The sequence below is a fragment of the Salvelinus sp. IW2-2015 genome, linkage group LG4q.1:29, assembly GCF_002910315.2.
Source record: "Salvelinus sp. IW2-2015 linkage group LG4q.1:29, ASM291031v2, whole genome shotgun sequence".
NCBI classification, from domain to species: domain Eukaryota; kingdom Metazoa; phylum Chordata; class Actinopteri; order Salmoniformes; family Salmonidae; genus Salvelinus; species Salvelinus sp. IW2-2015.
This window is the reverse complement of record NC_036842.1, coordinates 7,288,523-7,310,663: the sequence shown is the minus strand read 5'-3', so window position 1 is coordinate 7,310,663 and position 22,141 is coordinate 7,288,523. Positions and strand designations below refer to the sequence as shown.

General features: G+C 42.3%; 1 protein-coding gene across 3 annotated transcripts; it reads right to left on the bottom strand.

Annotated features, from left to right (window-relative positions):
- Positions 1 to 1,166: 1,166 nt before the first annotated feature.
- LOC111961334 (E3 ubiquitin-protein ligase TRIM23) lies at positions 1,167 to 18,455 on the bottom strand. Of its 3 annotated transcripts, none has more exons than XM_070440864.1 (12): positions 18,209 to 18,455; positions 16,751 to 16,815; positions 12,810 to 12,972; positions 8,870 to 8,991; positions 8,399 to 8,677; positions 6,266 to 6,448; positions 5,785 to 6,021; positions 5,096 to 5,230; positions 4,862 to 4,991; positions 4,642 to 4,752; positions 3,366 to 3,490; positions 1,167 to 3,269 (listed from the first exon to the last, which is right to left on the bottom strand). In XM_070440864.1, exons 1-12 carry the CDS (start codon positions 18,300 to 18,302, stop codon positions 3,090 to 3,092), a joined length of 1,824 nt encoding a protein of 607 aa, XP_070296965.1. In that variant the 5' UTR covers positions 18,303 to 18,455; the 3' UTR covers positions 1,167 to 3,089. The 3 variants fall into 3 exon arrangements, with proteins under 3 accessions (XP_070296965.1, XP_070296969.1, XP_070296974.1); XM_070440868.1 differs by having other exon boundaries at positions 5,785 to 6,000; positions 18,209 to 18,449; XM_070440873.1 differs by having other exon boundaries at positions 16,751 to 16,810; positions 18,209 to 18,323.
- Positions 18,456 to 22,141: the final 3,686 nt, after the last annotated feature.

The window sequence follows — 22,141 nt, the reverse complement described above, 5'->3', positions numbered from 1 at the left end:
ATCACAGGCATGTGAAGTTCTGAAAAAAGTTTGTCAAACACTTCCGCAGTCATCTGGGTACGAATGATACATCTGTATGATGCATCTTAATGCAACCGCACACTGGCCTTTAGACTGACTGAAATATCATTCAGGGCTTGAATTCACTCCTTCGTGTTACAGGAGTGATGGAGTGTATTTCTGTCAGTGCTGATGGAGCTCTATTCCAGCTACCAGACATGGAGTTTGGTCAGAGGATGGCGGTAGAGAGGGAACTGGAGAAGGTGGACGGCATTAGGCTCACCAACATCATCTTTGACCTGACAGGTCACTTCGTCCTCTACGGAACCATGCTAGGCATCAAGGTCATCAATGTGGAGACCAACAGGTAGCATTTGAATGGTCAAAATGCGCTTCACAGTAATATCCTCTAAACACAGTGGTTGTTAGCCCTGGAGAGCTACAGTGAGCAGGCTTTTGTACCAGCCCTGCACTAAAAACCCTAAGTCAACTTATCAAGCTCTTGATGATAAATTGATTAGTTGAATCAGTTGTTTTTAAGGCTGGACTGAAACAAAATGTATTTGTCACCTGTGTGTGTTCAGGTGTGTGCATATCCTGGGGAAACTAGATAACAGCCGTGTGGTGAAGCTCAGCCTGTTCCAGTGGGTTCAGTTGAAGGAATGTACCTTATGTCTGTTTTTACCAATGTATATTTCTGCATTATGTACAAAGATGTTCAAATAAATCTAGACCTAAGTTAATGGCTCTCCCTACTCATCTTTCTCACCCTGGTTGGACAACAAGTGCAGTGTTTGGCAGGAGTGCCAAGGGAATGGAGATAGTTCAGAGGATCTCCAACATCAAAGTCAACCCTAAAACAGACAAACCTTAAGACATTAACATCACCATCAAGTAATCAGGTTTCCATCTCACCAGTCTGTGTGCTATTATTACATCCCCTTTTTTTTTTTTTTTTTTTTAACAAAGTAAAGTCTTGGATTATTGAAGAACGCATCTTGCTGTCTCCCATTCCATGTGTCATCTTTTCTTGGATGTGTGAAATGAATAAACCAGGGTCTTATTTGGGACCATTCAGGGGAACATTACAGAACGTTCAGCTATAAGTATCTAACATGATTCTATATTCTATCTACAACTTCTCTGGATGGGTCAGACCATATCCAGACATTCATCAGTTTGTTTTTATTTAATAGCGTCGCATTATGAWTCATTTACAAAAAACATCAAGTCCGAGTAACAAATGTGCACTGTGCTTCTAAACGTTTCAAAATCACATCAGAAATGGAAGATTTCGCAAATCAAGAGATCTGTTAAGAGTAGAGGGAAAGGCTTCTTCACATGTGCCTTTTTTTAAACATACAAGAAGTAGTAAACACTATAGCAATAAGGAAAGTTAATTCGAACCAAAGGATGGTTCTGCGATACAACAAGAGGCGTTGAAAGGGTGTTACTACAGGTGGGTAATGTAGTATGTTACTAAAAATTCAGACTGTGCTAAAACAGAAAATCKAATAAATGTTATTACAGAACTCAAAACCTGGAGTCCTATAGTCGACAGCAGATATTATTTTTCATTTGGTTTCAAATGAAGCCAGGGTCACATTCAGTAGGGCACAACATTATGGAACATGCAGATAAAGTGTGAAAATCATCCTCTCAATTAATGAAGGAATCATGTCAGCTCTAAACATTTATCTGCAACAAGTGCAACGTTGCACCGTCCTGAACACAACCCACATGCACCAATGCATTCTTCACAAAAMAACTCCACAAAACAGGAGGCAAAAATATCGCGCAGATGTTTCACCAGAGATACAACATCTCAGCAAAGTCTGTTTCAATCAACTCAAAATTGATCAAAACAGATGTCAGTAAACTGCATTATTTAATGTAACAGACACTTCTCAACCAAAGTGAATAATAGCTGAACCCAAACCTTAACCGCTTGTCATTTTCAGACCAGATGCTGCATTACATCAGTCAAGTGCATTGGTACCGAAGATGACACCACCCCCCAAATAAATACATTCTAGACCATAATAGGTTGCCATCAATTCCTGTTAAGACATGACATGAAGGCAGTGCCATAAAGCCAAATTCAGGATATTGTACCATTCGTTTCAATAAAACGTTTGTGTGTAAAGCCCTAAAGAGTAGAAAAGTCACGGGATGTACACACTTAGTCCTGTGACCAAACTAATTGACCTGTGTGTGTAAATGTCTTATAGGGTGTGAATACCTGCTTTAGTTTTAGAGAATACAGCAGCTCCTTAGGGAGACGTTAAATGCCAGACAGTTGTCAACGTGCTGTTCCAACTTATATTCATATTTTGCGCAAGACTGAACAGGTTATTGGTTAGACATTTGCTAATACAGTATAAGACTGATACTTTTCACTTTGTCAGGGCTTAAGTGACTTATGTACTCAATTATTTCACCTTTGTTTAGTATATCAAACTGCACACTGGTTAGCCAAAGGAAAAACATCTGCAACATGGAGTTTCGCCATGAAATKAACMACCTCATACGATCTTCATTGAGGCGATATGGAAATGTGTAGTCTAGTTAGTTAAGCTTGACGGAAACCCTATATCCTGGCCTGGTTAATTAGCATACCTTTTAGCCAAGACAGAGCAGAGCACAAAGCATTCAGACTAATGATGGCTTCACTGGCTATGGGTTAGATTATAAGCTTATCCACAGGTTAGGGGTGGGAACAGTGGGTGTGGTAGGTAGAACAGAGATGTAGGCTATGGGGTCCGGGATGTAGGGTATAAGATAGGACTAGGGCCTGAGTATGAGGGTGAAGGGTATGGGATTTTGAGGTAGGACTGAAGTGGAACTGGGTGCAGGTTATGGGATGATACTGTGGTAGGACTGGGTCCATTTGAAATAAGTTTGAGATATATATATATATATCTTAATCTCAAACAAATTGTTTCTCCTTTAAGTCAAGCATCAGGTAAGAAGTTTAGGTAGGTATTTGGTGAAACTGGTCTCTCGGGTATCAATGGTTTATGGGGTAGTTTTAGGGTAAGAGGATAATGGGTGAGACTGGGTAACAGAAGTCAGTCATCAGGGGAGGTTTAGGCCACGTCCAGTACGCCTGCAGCCACCAGCTGTCGGGACAGCCAGTCCAGGCCCTCGTGGAGCCCTGTGCCGCTGCGGGCGTCACAGCCTTGGATGTGCCAGCTCCTCCCACAGCACAGTTTGTGAAGGCTCAGAAGCTCCGTCATCTCCTCCACTGACACAGCCCCGGGGACATCCTGCAGGTGAGGATAGAGGAATCAATGACTTAAATCATCTTTGTGTGTGTGTGTGTGTATATACTTGTTTCTTGGACCAGGGGGCTGCGTGTGTACCTGTTTGTTGGCGAAGATGAGCAGCAGGGCGTCTCTCAGCTCTTTCTCAGTCAGCAGTTTCGCCAGCTCACTGTGGGCCTCCATCAGCCTGTCTCTGTGACAGCTGTCAATCACAAACACCACCGCTGGAGAGAGAAACTGAGAAAGTCAGGGCCCTATTCATTCATAACCTGTTTGCAGGTTTCCTGGATGAGTAAAAAACTAATTTACAGATTTTTTGTTGTTGTATAACATACTGTATTTTCAAATTCTCTCTCTTCAAAATCTTACATTTGTCATATTTATTGATACAGTAAGGGAAGCAGGTATTATGAAAGAAAGAGGATAGACAGATACACTATTTATACAAAAGTATGTGGAAACTTTCAAATGAGTGGATTCGGCTATTTCAGCCACACCAGTTGCTGACGTGTATAAAATCGAGCACACGGCCATGCAATCTCCATAGGAAAACAATGGCAGTAGAATGGCCCGTACTGATAAGCTCAGTGACTTTCAACGTGGCACCGTCATAGGATGCCACCTTTCCAACAAGTCAGTCAACGTCAGACAAGAACTGTTCGTCGGTAGCTTCATGAAATGGGTTTCCATGGCCGAGCAGCCGCACACAAGCCTAAGATCACCATCCGCAATGCCAAGCTTGCCGCCATTGAAGTCTGGAGCAGTGGAAATGCGTTCTCTAGAGTGATCATTCACGCTTCACCATCTGGCAGTCCGACGGACGAATCTGATTTCGGCGGATGCCAGGAGAACGCCATCTGCCCCAATGCATAGTGCCAACTGTAAAGTTTGGAGGAGGAATAATGGTCTGGGGCTGTTTTTCATGGTTCAGGCTAAGCCCCTTAGTTCCAGTGAAGGGAAATCTTAATGCTACAGCATACAATGTCATTCTAGACGATTCTGTGCTTCCAACTTTCGTGCAACAGTTTGGGGAAGGCCCTTTCCTGTTTCAGCATGACAATGCCCCCATGCACAAAGCAAGGTCCATACATAAATGGTTTGTCGAGGTCGGTGTGGAAGAACTTGACTGGCCTGCACCTAAACCCCATCGAACACCTTTGGGATGAATTAGAACGCCGACTGCGAGCCAGGCCTAATCGCCCAACATCAGAGCCCGACCTCACTAAATGCTCTTGTGGCTGAATGGAAGCAAGTCCCCGCAGCAATGTTCCAACATCCAGAAGAGTGGAGGCTGTTATAGCAGCAAAGGGGGGGACCAACTCCATATTAATGCTCAACGAGCAGGTGTCCACATACTTTTGAGATTGTAGTGTACCTTGTGTGTTCAGGTAATAGTGCTTCCAGAGAGGTCGTAGCTTATGTTTCCCACCAACATCCCAGATGGTGAACTTGAGATTCTTATACTCTACTGTCTCCACATTAAAACCTAGAGATGACAAGAAGGAATGGCTAGTGTCAATACAATTCAGGTAAATGTAATGTAAAAATGTATAATTTGACACGTGCCTACATGACAAAGACTGTTGTGGGTTTACCTATGGTAGGGATGGGCTGCATAAACTCGTCCTGTTTCAGCTTGAAGAGGATGGTGGTTTTCCCTGCACTATCCAGTCCCAGGGTCACCACCCTGATCTCCATCTTTGGACCGATGTGGACCCGGTTGTCCTGGAACAGAGAAAACCATGTCGTCTAAATGAGGTAACTAATTATCTTTCAATGGAGAGTGTGCCAAGTCTTGAAATCCTACAGAGTAGAGCAGAGTGCTGTACCTTAGTGAAYGTGACGGGGATACCAGCGTCTAGCTGGATGTGGTCGGCCAGCTCAGTGAACTGCTGCTGCTGTTTCTGCAGAGTCTCCAACAGTCTGTTGATCTCCTGCTTTGCCAGAACCACCCTGCAGTCATCCTACCGAGAGAGACGGGAAAGAGATCAGTCATGATTACTGGGATGTTTTGTGATACTTGTGGGCAAAAATGCTTGATCTTGCTGCGACAATTCAGACATTTTATATGGCAATATGCAATGATTTTGTCAAATTTTTCACAAATGCACTGACGAGGGAAAGTGGGTTGACATGTGGCTTGATTGAACCATATTATGCGGTAAATGGTTGAGTATGCGAGCCCTCTTTTTGTGCTGCGGGGATGAGTTAGTTTTGTCCAATAATATTGAGATTAATTAACTGTTTTATACTGAAATAGTGCAGTGATTAGCCAAATTTGCAAGCTCTCGGATAATATGCAGGGCAGGGCATTGTTGATTTTGAAAAAAACATTTGCTATCGTAGAATCCAGGAGGGACTGTCCAATTGAACACGCATACAGAAGACCCCAGGAAGAACATAGCGGTGCAAAGCTGCTTATTGAAAACGGCGGGCACCTTCCGGTGCAAGCAGAGATTGCGTTCCTACGGTGTGCTCTAGATGCTATCCCCATTGGTGGCCCCATTTTGACTCCTACCTGCTGCAGTGTTTTCTCACAGTGCAGGCAGGCAGTGGAGACCTGGGAAAGCAGGATGGCCATGTCCTCCTGCTGCTGCCGGAGCCAGATGAGTCTCTCTCTGACGTGGGCGTCCACTACGCTGAGCGCCATCTCCTCCTGTCTGCACAGCGTCTCGTGGAGGTCGGCGAAGTAGGCCCGTACGCAGGACCGGGCGCTCTCTGCCGTGCCTGGGACCTGGGGAACACCCACAGACGACTGAGTCCATCAGGAACACACACAGAATGAGGAAATATACACTAGGATAAACCATAAGCTATTTTATGACTTTTTGGAAGGAAACAACGTTTCCGAGGACTTTTAAATGTAGCCATTGTTAATTGGTAAACACAGTAACAGCTTTACATTGATCATAGCTCAAATGCCTAGCTATCCTCTTTGACAACTAAAGTTCTTCTGTTGTATAGTATGCAAAAACTCATCCACTGCCAGCTGTTCTTACATGTTCAGTGTGTGCCATGCTGATGCCGTCCTCCACTGTCTGTTCTCCTCCCTCGATCTGCTGTACGATCCCAACCAGCTTCCTGGAATACTCCGACACCTCCTCTGTGAACGTCCGGATACAGTGGGCCATGTCCAGGATGGATGCACGGATCTGATTGGCTTCTGCCTCCAGAACCGCATGCTACAGGAAGGAAGCAATCAGCAAGGAGAAATTAATCAAATCATAGCAGTTGAACAGCCTCAACACCATAGTACCCGCCAAGCTCTTCACTAAGCTCAGGGCCCTGGGTCTGAATCCCTTCCTGTGCAACTGGGTCCTAGACTTCCTGACGGGCCGACCCCATCTGGTGAAGGTAGGCAACAACACCTCCGCCACGCTGATCCTCAACACGGGAGCCCCACAGGGGTAAGTGCTCAGCCCCCTCTTTTACTCCCTGTTCACCCATGGCTACGCACCAGTGTTTCCGTTAGCTGGTAAATGCCGGCGATAAATAAAACTGCCCGGAGAAGAAACGACACTACTCCGCTACAGAGTTGAGTCTCCCTCTCATCCTTGAGCTGTTTCTACAACTTGGAGTCCACCTGTGGTAAATTCAATTGATTGGACATGATTTAGAAAAGGCACACRCCTGTCTATATAAGGTTCCACAAGATGACAGTGCATGTAAGAGCAGAAACCAAGCAATGAGGTTGAAGGAATTGTCCGTAGAGTTCCGAGACACAATGGCCTTCATCATTCTTAAATGGAAGAAGTTTGGAACCACCAAGACTCTTCCTAGAGCTGGCCGTCCGGCCAAACTGAGCAATCGGGGGAGAAGGGCCTTGGTCAGGGAGGTGACAAAGAACCCGATGGTCACTCTGACAGCGCTCCAGAGTTCCTCTGTGGAGATGGAAGAACCTTCCAGAAGGACAAACATCTCTGCAGCAGTCTACCAATCACGCCTTTATGGTAGAGTGGCCAGACGGAAGCCACTCCTCAGTAAAAGGCACATGACAGCCTGTTTGGAGTTTGCCAAAAGGCACCTAAAGGACTCTCAGACCATGAGAAACAAGATGATTCTCTGGTCTGATGAAACCAGGATTGAACTATTTGGCCAAAATGCCAAGCATCACATCTGGAGGAAACCTGACACCATCCCTACGGTGAAGAATGGTGGTGGCAGCATCATGCTGTTGGGATGTTGTTCAGCGGCAGGGACACTAGTCAGGATCGAGGGAAAGATGAACGGAGCAAAGTACAGAGAGATCCTTGATGAGAACCTGCTCCAGAACGCTCAGTACCACAGACTGGAGCGAAGGTTCACCTTCCAACAGGACAACGACCATAAGCACACAGCCAAGGCAACGCAGGAGTGGCTTCGGAACAAGTCTCTGAATGTCCTTCAGTGGCCCAGCCAGAGCCCGGACTTGAATCCGATCAAACAACTTGCCACCCCCATCTAACTAGCTGTGTGAGAGTACTTGATGTAGTTCACTGAGGGTTAGTGCTATCTGGGAACCTTGGTACATCCCTAGGCTAAACACTAACCTTAACCCATCCCGTAACCCTGAACCTTAACCATTTTAAAATGTCAACTTCAATGGCATAGGGATGTCCCAAGGATCCCGGATTGCAAGGACCGTTTACTGAGGCAACATGTAGGGTGAGTGCCAGCACCACATTTTGTGATTGATGTTTTTCCTTTCAAGTGACAACAAAATACCAATACATTCTAAATGTGTCCAATGCTGTGTTCCAGCTGGCTAGCATGAGGAAGCTCAGTCTTCAGAGTCTAGGCATTTTGTTTGCTGGAATCATTGCAGTTTATCCTCCCATTCGCTAGAGTAACACAGTTCTTCTATTAAAAAATATAGTCTTTCTGGTGCTCTTAAACTGTATGTGGTGCTTACATTAATGTTCTTTGTAGGGCTGTTTTTAGCACAATCAATACAGAAAAGGTTTTATTGGTTATCTGTGAATATTGCCACTAAAATCGGAATGTATCGGATCAAAAAATTCCATATCGGTCGGGTTCTAATAAAAACATATTGATGTCTCTAGTGGGTCTCGTTGCTAGGAATGTTGCTTGAGAGATTGACGTAAGTAGTCAATACTGATATTCTCCAAGCTGACTCATCCTCCTTCCAGTACCTTGTGTCCCTGGTGCTTGCCGTACTCTTTGCACACGCAGCACATGAGCGGCCCAGGCTGGCAGATCTCCTCCTGACAGACAAACTCGATAGCGTGGACCTGGTGCTGCGGGCACAGTGTCTTCTCGTGGGGCTTGTCTGCCAGGGGTACCCGCCGGTGCTTGGCCAGGGTGCGGGTGGAGTGGGTGAGCTGGGAGCAGTTGGCACACAGGTGGGTGGCACACACCGTGCAGTACATAGATGCCGTGTGGCTCTCGTCCTCGTCACAGCGGATTATACTCTGGAAGGAAAGGGAAGAACATAGGATAGTGTTACTTACTTAATGACAACACATGAAATGTATGTTTGGCTGGATGATGAAAAAACGAGGCAGATCAAAGCAAAGTCCCATATTGCATTCACCTATCCTCTGTGTTTTCAGATAATTGCAGACGAAAGATGGGAACCCAGGGCAGGGGTAACTACTGCCTACCTCTCCCATGCCTTTGAGGGACTCCTCTGCCATGCCCAACTGGTTGGACGCTCCATTCTGCAGCCTCTCCAGAAGTTCCAGCAGGGCAAAGTTCTTCTTCAGACCCCACACGCCAGAGTCCCCTGAGAGAGAGAGAGATGGATGTCACATCACCTTCACACAGACCAGAGTATGTGAGCCATTGGAAATCCCACTCATCGCTCTTGGAGCGGTCTTTGCGCACCGCTCTGTGGTTCAACGTCCATTTCCCTGCTCTGCAAATTTTTTTTTTGATCAGCGCTCACATAAAATAAAAAATGTAGCTTAGACTCCCCTTTTTGTTTAACAATAGCCTATATAGAAATCAAAATGTGCTGCATGGGCTCATTAGTTGTCTTGCTATCAATTACACAGGCTGTGTGACCTATTTCTTTGTTGACTCATAACATCTCTGCGCATTAGTGGTGGGGGAGGCTAAATAAATACAACAGAATAGGCCTTATTAAAAGAACAGTGGTGAAATGAAAAATGCTGGACAGAGCTTGTGGCTGAGCAGAACCGGAGTGAAATTGGAGCAGGAGAGAAGGCCGAATSGATCCATTACAGCCAAATTACACACGCTCCACTTCGCTCACATCCTCCAACACAGGTATTCCCAAACTGGGGTACGCGCAACGCCGTCGGGGGTTAAAAATGTGATTCACTTTAAAAAATATATACAGTTGAAGTCGGAAGTTTACATACACCTTAGCCAAATACATTTAAACTCAGCTTTTCACAATTCCTGACATTTCATCCTAGTAAAAATTCCCTGTCTTAGGTCAGTTAGGATCACCACTTTATTTTAAGATGTGGAAATTCAGAAAATAGTAGAGAGAATGATCTATTTAAGCTTTTACTCTTTCATCACATTCCCAGTGGGTCAGAAGTTTACATACACTCAATTAGTATTTGGTAGCATTGCCTTTAAATTGTTTAACTTGTTCAAACGTTTCGGTAGCTCCACAAGCTTCACACAATAAGTTGGGTGAATGTTGGCCCATTCCTCCTGACAGAGCTGGTGTAACTGAGTCAGGTTTGTAGGAACCTCCTTGCTACAACACACTTTTTCAGTTCGCCACAAATATTGTCTATAGGACTGAGGTCAGGGCTTTGTGATGGCCACTCCAATACCTTGACTTTGTTGTCCTTAAGCCATTTGCCACAACTTTGGAAGGTCAATGTCCTTTGAAGACCCATTTGCGACTAAGCTTTAACTTCCTGACTGATGTCTTGAGATGTTGCTCTCAATATACCACATAATTTCCCTGCCTCATGATGCATCTATTTTGTGAAGTGCACCAGTCCCTCCTGCAGCAAACACCCCCACAACATGATGCTGCCACCCCCATGCTTCCCGGTTTGGGATGGTGCTCTTCCGGCTTGCAAGCCTCCCCCTTGTCCTCCAAACATAATGATGGTCATTACGGTCAAACAGTTCTATTTTTGTTTTCATCAGAACAAAACATTTCTCCAAAAAGTACAATCTTTGTTCCCCATGTGCAGTTGTAAACCGTAGTCTGGCTTTTTATGCGCTTTGGAACAAGTCCCTCTTCCTTGCTGAGCGGCCTTTCAGGTTATGTCGATATAGGACTCGTTTACTGTGGGTATAATACTTTTTGTACCTGTTTCCTCCAGCATCTTTACAAGTCCTTGCTTGTTCTGGGATTGATTTGCACTTTTCACACCAAAGTAAGTTCATCTCTAGGAGACAGAACGCGTCTCCCTTCCTGAGCATATGACGGACTTGTGTCCCATGGTGTTGTATACTTGCATACTATTGTTTGTACAGATGAACTGGTACCTTCAGCGTTTGGAAATCTCCCAAGGATGAACCAGACTTGTGAGCTACAATAGTTTTTCTGAGTCATTGGCTGATTCCTTTTGATTTCCCATGATTCAGCAAAGAGGCACTGAGTTTGAAGTAAGCCTTGAAATACATCCACAGGTATACCTCAATGATCGAATTTACCTATCAGAAGCTTCTAAAGCCATGCATAATTTTCTGGAATTAGTTAGTGTATGTAAACGCCAAACCCACTGATTTATACAGTGAATTATAAGTGAAATAATCTGTCTGTAAACAATTGTTGGAAAAATTACTTGTGTCATGCACAAAGTTGATGTCCTAACAGACTTGCCAAAACTATAGTTTGTTAACAAGACATCTGTGGAGTGGTTGAAAAACAAGTTTAAAGACTCCAACCTATATGTATGTAAACTTCCGACTTCAACTGTATGTGTGTATGTATGTATATATATATTTTTTTTCTTCCCCCTTCACATTTTCAAACAGTCCATTTATATTTTCCAAAGGGGCTATACATTCGGGTGAGGTTTTTTCTCTCGCCTGAGTAGCCTCGTTTCACTGCCAAAAATAAAATTAAACAATCTAGTGTTCAGTGAAATAACAACAATGTCAAATACATGTAGCCTAGTCAAATAATTAACATCCAATCACATTAAACATAAATCTCTCACACGGGAATTCCACTAACGGTCCGTATGTAGCCAAATGTAGCTGCTGCTCATGGTGGTATCTGTACTGATGGCGCAAAAGCCATGACAGGGAGACATAGTGAAGTGGTAACTCGCGTGCAAGCAGTTTCTCCCGATGACACTTGGGTACACTGCAGCATCCACCGAGAGGCTCTTGCTGCCAAGGGAATGCCAGACAGCTTGAAAGACGTTTTGGACACGTCAGTGAAAATGGTTAACTTTGTTAAAGCAAGGCCCCTGAACTCTCRTGTATTTTCTGCACTATGCAATGATATTGGCAGCGACCACGTAACGCTTTTACAACATACAGAAGTGCGCTGGTTATCAATGGGCAAAGTATTGACAGATWWAAAAAAAATTGAGACAAGCTTAAAGTTCTTTACTGACCATAATTTTCACTTGTCTGACCGCTTGCATGATGACGAGTTTCTCACAKGATTGGCCTATCTGGGTGATGTTTTTTCTCGCCTGAATGATCTGAATCTAGGATTACAGGGACCCTGTAACTATATTCAATGTGGGGGACAAAATTTAGGCTATGACTAAGAAGCTGTAGCTCTTCTGTGTGTTGTCCTTGTTAATGCTGACAGAGATCTTTACATCATTGTATGACTTTTTTGTGTGCAATTGAACTCAAGCTTACGGACAATGTCAAATGTGATATAGCGAAGCACCTGAGTGAGTTGGCTGCGCAATTACGCAGGTACTTTCCAGAAACGAAAAACACAAACAACTGGATTTGTTATCCCTTTCATGCCCTGCCTCCAATCCACTTACCGATATCTGAACAAGAGAGCCTCATCGAAATTGCAACAAGCGATTCTGTGAAAATGTAATTTAAAATCAGAAGCTACTGCCAGATTTCGGGATTGGGCTGCGCTCAGAGTATCCTGCCTTGGCAAATCGCTCTGTTAAGACACTGATGCCCTTTGCAACCACGTACCTATGTGAGAGTGGATTCTCTGCCCTCACTAGCATGAAAACTAAATACAGGCACAGACTGTGTGTGGAAAATGATTAAAGACAGACTCTCTCCAATACAACCCACCATTGCAGAGTTATGTGCATCCTTTCTAGCACACCCTTCTCATTAACCTGTGGTGAGTTATTCACAATTTTCAATGAACAAATAAGGTTTTATATGTAAGATGGCTAAATAAAGAGCAAAATTATTGATTATTATTATATTATTATTTTTGCCCTGGTCTTATAAGAGCTCTTTGTCACTTCCCACGAGCCGGGTTGTGACAAAAACTCACACTCATTCTTATGTTTAATAAATGTATCGTATAGTGTGTGTGTGGCAGGCTTACAATTGCAAAAAAACAATATTTGAGAGTGCACTGACCCTGGTGCTAGAGGGGGTACGCAGCTGGAGGTTGAATGTTTGGCCTGTATAGAAACTAAACCCTACAGAACTCACCCAGTTCAGTGACCTGTCTGTCAAAGGGGCAGCGGACGGCTCTACCATGCAGGGGCAGCCGGGTCAGACAGTCATGGCAGACTGTGTGACCGCAGAGCAGCAGCCGGGGGACCTTGTCCCCTTGGAGAGAGAAGACATCCTCACACACCCCACACTCCAACACCTGGGAACCACAACAACAACACAAAGACAGGTTTAGTCAGACACCCACACACAGGTTGAGTAAACTTCGATGGATCACTTTTCATTGCATATCATCTCAAAATGTATTTATTTCTCCATGGACTGAGATTAGGAATATGCCTTAATTATAGAATAACTATCTTCAAAGTAATGACTCGGGACGTCGGGTTTGAAATGAAAGCTTCTTTTAGTAATACTACTTGTTCATGTTACATTTAACAACTTTAGATTCAACAAAAACAATAAAAGAAAGTTGCTAACGAAAGTCAGGATAATCACTTGTCACTTGTACATAACTGGTGCGTTCTCCCCTCTTCCTACTACCTGTTGTAAAGGCATTCTAGAACTTGCAGTCAATAGCGCAATCCAATACAACAGAACTATGTACAGTTGAAGTCGGAAGTTTACATACACTTAGGTTGAAGTCTTTAAAACTCGTTTTTCAACCACTCCACAAATTTCTTGTTAACAAACTATAGTTTTGGCAAGTCGGTTAGGACATCTACTTTGTGCTTTGCTTGATATCATGGGAAAATCAAAAGAAATCAGCCAAGACCTCAGAAAAAAAATGGTAGACCTCCACAAGTCTGGTTCATCCTTGGGAGAAATGTCCAAATGCCTGAAGGTACCACGTTCATCTGTACAAACAATAGTACGCAAGTATAAACACCATGGGACCACACAGCCGTCATACCGCTCAGGAAGGGAGACGCGTTCTGTCTCCTGGAGATGAACGTACTTTGGTGCGAAAAGTGCAAATCAATCCCAGAACAACAGCAAAGGGCCTTGTGAAGATTCAGGTGGAAACAGGTACAAAAGTATCTATATCCACAGTAAAACGAATCCTATATCGACAATAACCTGAAAGGCCGCTCAGCAAGGAAGACGCCACTGCTCCAAAACAACTATGAAAAAAAGCCAGACTACGGTTTGCAACTGCACATGGGGACAAAGATTGTACTTTTTGGAGAAATGTCCTCTGGTCTGATGAAACGAAAATATAACCTTTTGGCCATGATGACCATCGTTATGTTTGGAGGAAAAAGGGGGAGGCTTGCAAGCCGAAGAACACCATCCCAACCGTGAAGCATGGGGGTGGCAGCATCATGTTGTGGGGGTGCTTTGCTGCAGGATGGACTGGTGCACTTCACAAAATAGATGGCACCATGAGGCAGGAAAATTATGTGGATATATTGAAGCAACATTTCAAGACATCAGTCAGGAAGTTAAAGCTTAGTCGCAAATGGGTCTTCCAAATGGACAATGACCCCAAGCATACTTCCAAAGTTGTGGCAAAATGGCTTAAGGATAACAAAGTCAAGGTATTGGAGTGGCCATCACAAATGGCCATTTCACATTCTTAAAATAAAGTGGTGATCCTAACTGACCTAAAACAGGAAATTTACATTAGGATTAAATGTCAGGAATTGTGAAAAACTGAGTTTAAATGTATTTGGCTAAGGTGTATGTAAACTTCCGACTTCAACTGTATGTAGTTCTCTCAATCTCTAATACAATTAAATATGTAAATAACTGTGAAGAAAATATCTTTAGATACAGCTCAATGACTTAATGGGTTACAGAGTTAATGTTTACAGTTAAAGGTTACAACATTAATGTCCACCTCCTGCCTCTATAATTGTCATGGCATGCTTTGTGTAAGAGCTATTGAAGATTGAAAGCAATAAAATAGAATAATAAAACCTATGTTTTTTAACCAGTGGATTTTTGACCATCTTCCACCGATTCAGAATGTCATTTTCATAGTCATGTTACAATTTGTGTGAGAGCCAATGATTTATACAGTACCAGTCAAAAGTTTGGACAGCTACTAATTCAAGGGGTTTTCTTTATAAATAGTAAAGATATCAAAACTATGAAATTACACATATGGAATCATGTAGTAACCAAAAAAAAGTGTTGAACAAATCAAAATATATTTTCTGTTTGAGATTCTTCAAAAGTAGCCACCCTTTGCCTTGATGACAGCTTTGCACACTCTTGGCATTCTCTCAACCAGCTTCATGAGGTAGTCACCTGGAATGCATTTCAATTAACAGGTGTGCTTTGTTAAAAGTATTTTTTTATTTTGAAAGAAACCACTACTAAAGGACACCAATATTAAGAAGAGACTTGCTTGGGCCAAGAAACACGAGCAATGGACATTAGACCGGTGGAAATCTTTCCTTTGGTTTGATGAGTCCAAATCTGAGATTTTTGGTTTCAACCGCTGTCTATGTGAGACACAGAGCAGGTGAATGGATGAAGCATGGAGGTGRTGGTGTGATGGTGTGGGGATGCTTTGCTGGTGACACTGTCAGTGATATATTTAGAATTCAAGGCACACTTAACCAGCATGGCTACCACAGCATTCTGTAGAAACACGCCATCCCATCTGGTTTGCGCTTAGTGAGACTTGTTTTTCAACAGGACAATGACCCAACACACAGCTCCAGGTTGTGTAAGGCCTATTTGACCAAGGAGGGTGGTGGAGTGCTGCATTAGATGATGCAGGGAGGTCGGCCTCCACAATCACCCAACCTCAATTGAGATAGTTTTGGATGAGTTGGACCGCAGAGTTAAGGAAAAGCAGCCAATAAGTGCTCAGCATATGTGGGAACTCTAAGACAGTTTGAAAAGCATTCCACATGAAACTGGCTGAGAGAATGCCAAGAGTGTGCAAAGCTGTCATTAAGGCAAAGGGTGGCTATTTTGAAGAATCAAAAATATTAAATATATTTTGATTTGTTTAACATTTCTTTGGTTACTACATTAATCCATATGTGTTATTTCATAGTTTTGATGTCTTCACTATTATTCCACAATGTAGAAAATAGTAAAACATAAAGAAAAACCCTTGAATGAGTAGGTGTGTCCAAACTTTTGACTGGTACTGTATATACACTGGATGACTGATAAGGGGCACTGCCACCATTACTCCATCTTGGCACTTCCCCACCATTGTAAAAAATATTTTGGAAGCTCTAGAAATGCATTTATACACATTCATGCTCCTACTGGGGAGTGCCAATATGGTAGACCAGTGGCTTCAAAGCCTTTCAAATGCCAAGACATAGCATCAGCAATCCAGGGTTTATAGACACTGAACAAAAATATAAAACGCAACATGTAAAGGGTTGGTCCCGTGCTGAAATAAAAGATCCCAGAAATGTCATACGCACAAAAAGCTTATTTCTCTGAAACTTTGTGCACAAATTTGTTAGTGAGCATTTCTCCTTTGCCAAGATAATCCATCCCCCTGTAAGGTGTGGCATATCAAGAAGCTGATTAAACAAATTGATCATTAGACAGGTGCACCTTGTGCTGGGGACAATAAAAGGCCATCTGTGGTGTTGTCTTGAACAACGCCACAGATGTCTCAAGTTTTTAGGGAGTGTGCAATTGGCATGATGACTGCAGGAATGTCCACCAGAGCTGTTGCCAGATAATTTAATGTTAATTTCTCTACCATAAGCCACCTCCAATGTCATTTTAGAGAATTTGGCAGTATGCCCAACCATCCTAACAACCGCAGACCACGTGTAACCACGCCAGCCCAGGATCTCCACATTCAGCTTCTTCACCTACAGGATGGTCTGCGACCAGCCACCCAGACAGATGAAACTGTGGGTTTGCACAACCGAAGAATTTCTGCACAAACTGTCTCGGAAGCTCATCTGCGTGCTCGTCATCCTCACCAGGCTATTGACCTGACTGCAGTACGGCGTTGTAACCGACTTCAGTGGGCATATGCTCACCTTCGATGGCCACTGGCATGCTGGAGAAGTGTGCTCTTCACGGATGAATCCTGGTTTCACCTGTACTGGGCAAATGGCAGACAGCGTGTATGGCGTCGTGTGGGCGAACAGTTTGCTGATGTCAACTTTGGGGGGTTATGGTATGGGCAGGCATAAGCTACAGACAACGAACACAAATGTATTTATCAATGGCAATTTGAATGCACAGATACCGTGACGAGATCCTGAGGCCCATTGTTGTGCCATTCATCAACCATCCCCTCATGTTTCAGCATGATAATGCATGGCCCATGTCGCAAGGATCTGTAAACAATTCCTGGAAGCTGAAAATGTCCCAGTTCTTCCATGGCCTGCAGACTCACCAGACATGTCACCCATTGAGCATGTTTGGGATGCTCTGGATCGACGTGTATGACAGCGTATTCCAGTTCGCGCCAATATCCAGCAACTTTGCACAGCTATTGAAGARGAGTGGGATAACGTTCCACAGGCCACAATCAGCCTGATCAACACTTATTTTTATTTATTTAACTAGGCAAGTCAGTTAAGAACTAATTCTTATTTACAATATCTATGCGAAGGAGATGTCTCAAGCTACATGAGACAAATGGTGGTCACACCAGATACTGACTGTTTTTCTGATCCACACCCCTACTTTCCAAAACATTTTTTTGCATCTGTAGTCCCGGTCATGTGAARTCAATAGATTAGGCGCTAATGAATTTGATTTCCTTATATGAAGTAACTCAGTAAAATCATAGAAATTGTTGCATGTTGCATTTATTTGTGTTCATTGTACATCAATGGTAATAGCTATTGAAGATTGAAATCTTATGAAATACACAAAAAGGTTTGGATTTTTCTCCATCCACCCGATTCAGAAAATACCATCTTCATAGTCATGGCAGGCTTGGTTTAATAGTTATTGAGGAGCGTGAACCGAATATCCAATATAAAACACATTTTACCTTCTTCTTCTTCTTGAACTGCACTGTTGGTTAAGGGCTTGTAAGTAAGCAATTAACGGTAAAGTCTACACTTGTTGTATTCGGCGCATGTGGCAAATAAAGTTTGTTTTTGGTTCGAGAACTGAATCAATTATGCAGTATCAAGCCAGTTACAGTTAATTTTAACATAAAGCTATGCTAATATATGCATCCAAGTGACAGGTGAAGGTAACGGATGCAATTGCATGGTTTACAAAAAGCTGTGGTCGGGGCTCTTAATTGCAGACAGAATCACCATCTGGGTTTTGTGGATTTCATGTCTACGCAGACACAAAAAACTGCAGGCCGATCGTTTGACACTGCAGTGACGCCCCGGCCGCAGAAGCATACGAAGCCAAGGCAGAATTGAGCGCCCTTGCTGGCCGTTTGAATAAACCGCCGGATTCGACCGGTATTATCGCCCACAAACATTGTTCATATTCTTCTTCAGAYGTGTAAGTATTCAACCAACCTTCACCGTGTTGCCTGTGGCCCTTCTGCCGTGCCGAACACAGACGTCCATYGTTGCTGCTGTCCGGTTTGTTCACACCCATAGCAACCGCCATCCGAGGACTAAACCATTCCCAGGGTGTCAGTGTGAATCCGAAAATGTCTGTGTGGAATATCTGTAGACCGCCAACTGAATTTGAGAAGTTGTAATTATGAAATGTAACTTTGGTGTTTTGTATCGATAAGAAAAAACTAATAGGTTTGGTTATTTACATTTTAAAAATCAATAATGAAACTGGAGATGATCTATCACCCCTAATATGGATATGGAAGAGTCCGTCAGCTTTTTCCGTCAGTTCCACGGTTTGTGGACTTAGCGCCCTCTTGCGTTCTTTCTGCAACACTAAATTCACAGTTTAAGCCTGTACAACAATTTCATGCTGTTACTGTCTTTGCCTGTACTGTCGCAACCCAGTCTCTCATTAACTATGTACTATATGTACAAATAAGCACAATGGTAAGTATCTCATTAACTATGTACTATATGTACAAATAAGCACTATGTTTTTATGTACTAATAGCACAAACTCATGATGCATTGCAATCACAACCATAACATCAGATGCCACGCCACTTCTTAATATCTTTAAACTTGATGCGCCCTGAGTTTGCGTTATTAGTACAAATAAACATAACTGTTTATTTGGATGTAGCTAGCTATTGTATGGTGAGAACGCGAGGTAAGTAATTTTTAGGAAATGAGAAATAATCGCGAATTTTCTGTATTTCAGCCGCATAACGCTAAACTCTTATTTTATTTCAGTCAGTTATGTATATTGGTTTATCTTGTAGACAGGACATGATATTTATTTGCTCTGGACAACAGTATCTTGTATTTTATTTAATTTTAAGTTTAACTAGGCAAGTCAATTAAGAACAAATTCTAATTTACAATGACCGCCTACCAAAAGGCCTCCTGCGGGATGGGGTTAAAAAATAAAAAAACGTTTTAAAAAAAATTGTGAGGGGGGGGCTTGCCTGTTTTGCATGTTATTTTTCCATTAATATGTGTCACATATCAGTTTGCAAACAATGAAGAAGAAAAAAGACATATCATTGAGTTAATAAAGCCAAACATGGTCTCCTTTTTGTTTTCTTGAGTAAGGCAGCTCCAAAATGCAGGTGTTTCAACCTAGCTCTTTCTGTGGTGTTGGGGCAAGCCAGCAGAAAATACGGAGCATTGTGCAGTGATTGGCTCAGTGTTCTGTCACTCATGGGGACACTACGTCACTGCCAAGTCTAAAGGTAGAGCTTTAAAATTCTAGCCCCTTGGGTGCTGCCATAGAGTTACATTAGAAGTGCCCATCAAAGAAGGCTCAAGGTCATTGGCCACAGATAAAATGACGTCAAATCATGTTATGTCTACAGTAGCTTTGATTGGACTGATCATGTCAACCAACATCATACTTTCAAAATCTTAGCTAGCAGTCATCATCATGAATCAAGTCGATAATCTACTGGCAAATATGTTTTAATCCTTGTCATATGAAGAGAAATAATAAAGAGAAATTATAGATAAAACGTATCGGTGCACATCGGCCATTAGACAAACATTACACAACAAGTTGGAAATCGCAAATTCAACAACGAGTGGTTTGGAAGGAATCAGTGGCTAACTGCAAGCATTGCAAGTCAATCATTAGCATGTGATTAAGTGGAGTGGCTGTGTGGTCCCAAGTCTAAGATTAAGGGTCTCTTTTCCTAGTTCAAAATTATAAACATTCAACATTGTTTATGAGTCCAAACATGTCTTGTATGCTGCTATATAAATTATGTAATATGCAAGGGAGATATGTATACTGTAGCTAAGAAAGTAATACTAAATGCATGTTATGTAGTAGCCCATGTGCCGCACCCTAATAATTTTGTCTATATTCACCTCTTAATTTCACATACTGTTCTGACTTGGTGGTGCACATGTAGGCTCTAACCTGTTTTTGAGAAATGTAATCATTGAATATTGTAAGAGCTTTCATTGTCTGCTTATATGCCCCCTTTATTTATCCTATGGTTCTGACTTGGTGTACAGGGATAACACTGTAAGAACAGCCCATGATTTGAATTCTGTCGCTGTACATTTCAAAGGTGCTGAACAAATAATGATATTGACTACGTCCATCCTAGCTCGCTCATTAATATCTTAATCGAAATGATGGATTGCCTCTTATCCTCTTGTCGTCCCCTTGTGCCATAGTTTGTACATCTCACTTGTCAGTATAAACCACATTTGTTTAAGCAAGTCAGCCATATCAGCTATGTTTTTTAAAAAGGCAGTAAATTAACTGTTTTGCTGCCAGACAAGGCTCTGCTGATAGCCAGGTGTAGCAGTGTTATAGTACAATTAATGTATTGTTTAGTGTTGTGTTGTGGCTTTGCTGGTATGCATCCCACCTTTTTATTTTTATTTTGCCCCACCAAGATTTACATGCTGAAGTCGCCACTGTGTGTGTATATATATATAGGACAAAACACACACCATGACAAGAGAGACACCACAACACTACATAGAGACCTAAGACAACAACACAGCATGGTAGCAACACCACATGACAACAATATGGCAGCATCACAAAACATGTTACAAACAGTATTGGGCACAGACAACAGCACAAAGGCAAGAAGTTAGAGACAGCAATACATCACGTGAAGCAGCCACAACTGTCAGTAAGAGTGTCCATGATTGAGTCTTTGAATGAAGAGATGGAGATAAAACTGTCCAGTTTAAGTGCTTTTTTTTTTTGCAGCTAGTTCCAGTCGCTAGCTGCAGCGAACTGAAAAGAAGAGCGACCCAGGGATGTGCGCGCGCACAGGAGGATGTGGAGGATGTATGCTTTTTGGTTCCCGCCATGAGCCAGTGRACMWTGGRCCTTTTTAGCTAGCTGCTCGCTGTTATTATGTAAAAACACAATATCAGTCGTGGAAGCACATGAAAATGTTTTTTTTCTGTGAATTATTGAGCTATTCATTTCATGACTTCATTTCATGAGTGACGGACTGTGAAACTTAATCTCCCATGATTCCGTAGTACCGGAATTGACACAAACAGACAATCATAACATATGCTAGGGGGTACAACAAATGACAGATTATACAAAGGCCTTGTTTTAACATGTTTCTTATTGGAAGAATGCAGTATGGTCTTAATGTACTGCTCAAACTCCTTATAGAAAACATGGAGTGTTTTTTTTGTTAGTGAATTTACATTTATGAATATTACATTTTCATTAGCATAATTAGATTTAAGAGGTAAAATGTTTTCCTTGTGCTTATCATAGTTAAGGAAACCAAGCAGCACATTCTCACATAATAAACAAAAGTMATCTAGAATATTWACAATTATAAAACTATAAATATCTTGCCACAATTTCTTTCCATGTAGACAATGCCAAAATAAATGTAAAACTGTTTCTGTTTGCTCAATGGAAAAACTACAGTTAATGTTATTGTATTTTTTGAGTTTCTTCAGATAATGATTTGCAGGGTACGGTAACTGACCGTGTTGTGTTTGTTCTTAGTATACCTCAGTGGTTCTGTTGATACCTCACACAACTTAAAATAAGCAATTACTCTGCATATAATACATAACATATAATAAACAGAAGAAACTATTTAGCATTTTAATTAGATCTTCGATGGTGTAGTTAGTTCATTTATTGCCTGTATGTGATCCATAGAAATATGAATCATATTTCTATGGGACACATACAGGCCATAAATAAACTAGCTACGCTGGTGTCTGCACATGTTAAACTGTAATTCTCTTTTTGCTGTTTGTATACCAATTGTGTACATGTGAATATTCAAGTACACTTCATAAATAGTAATATCAGCATTACTCACCTGTGATTAATGAATTAAAGCGGCTCAAAAACGTTTGAGTGTTAACTGTGGAGGC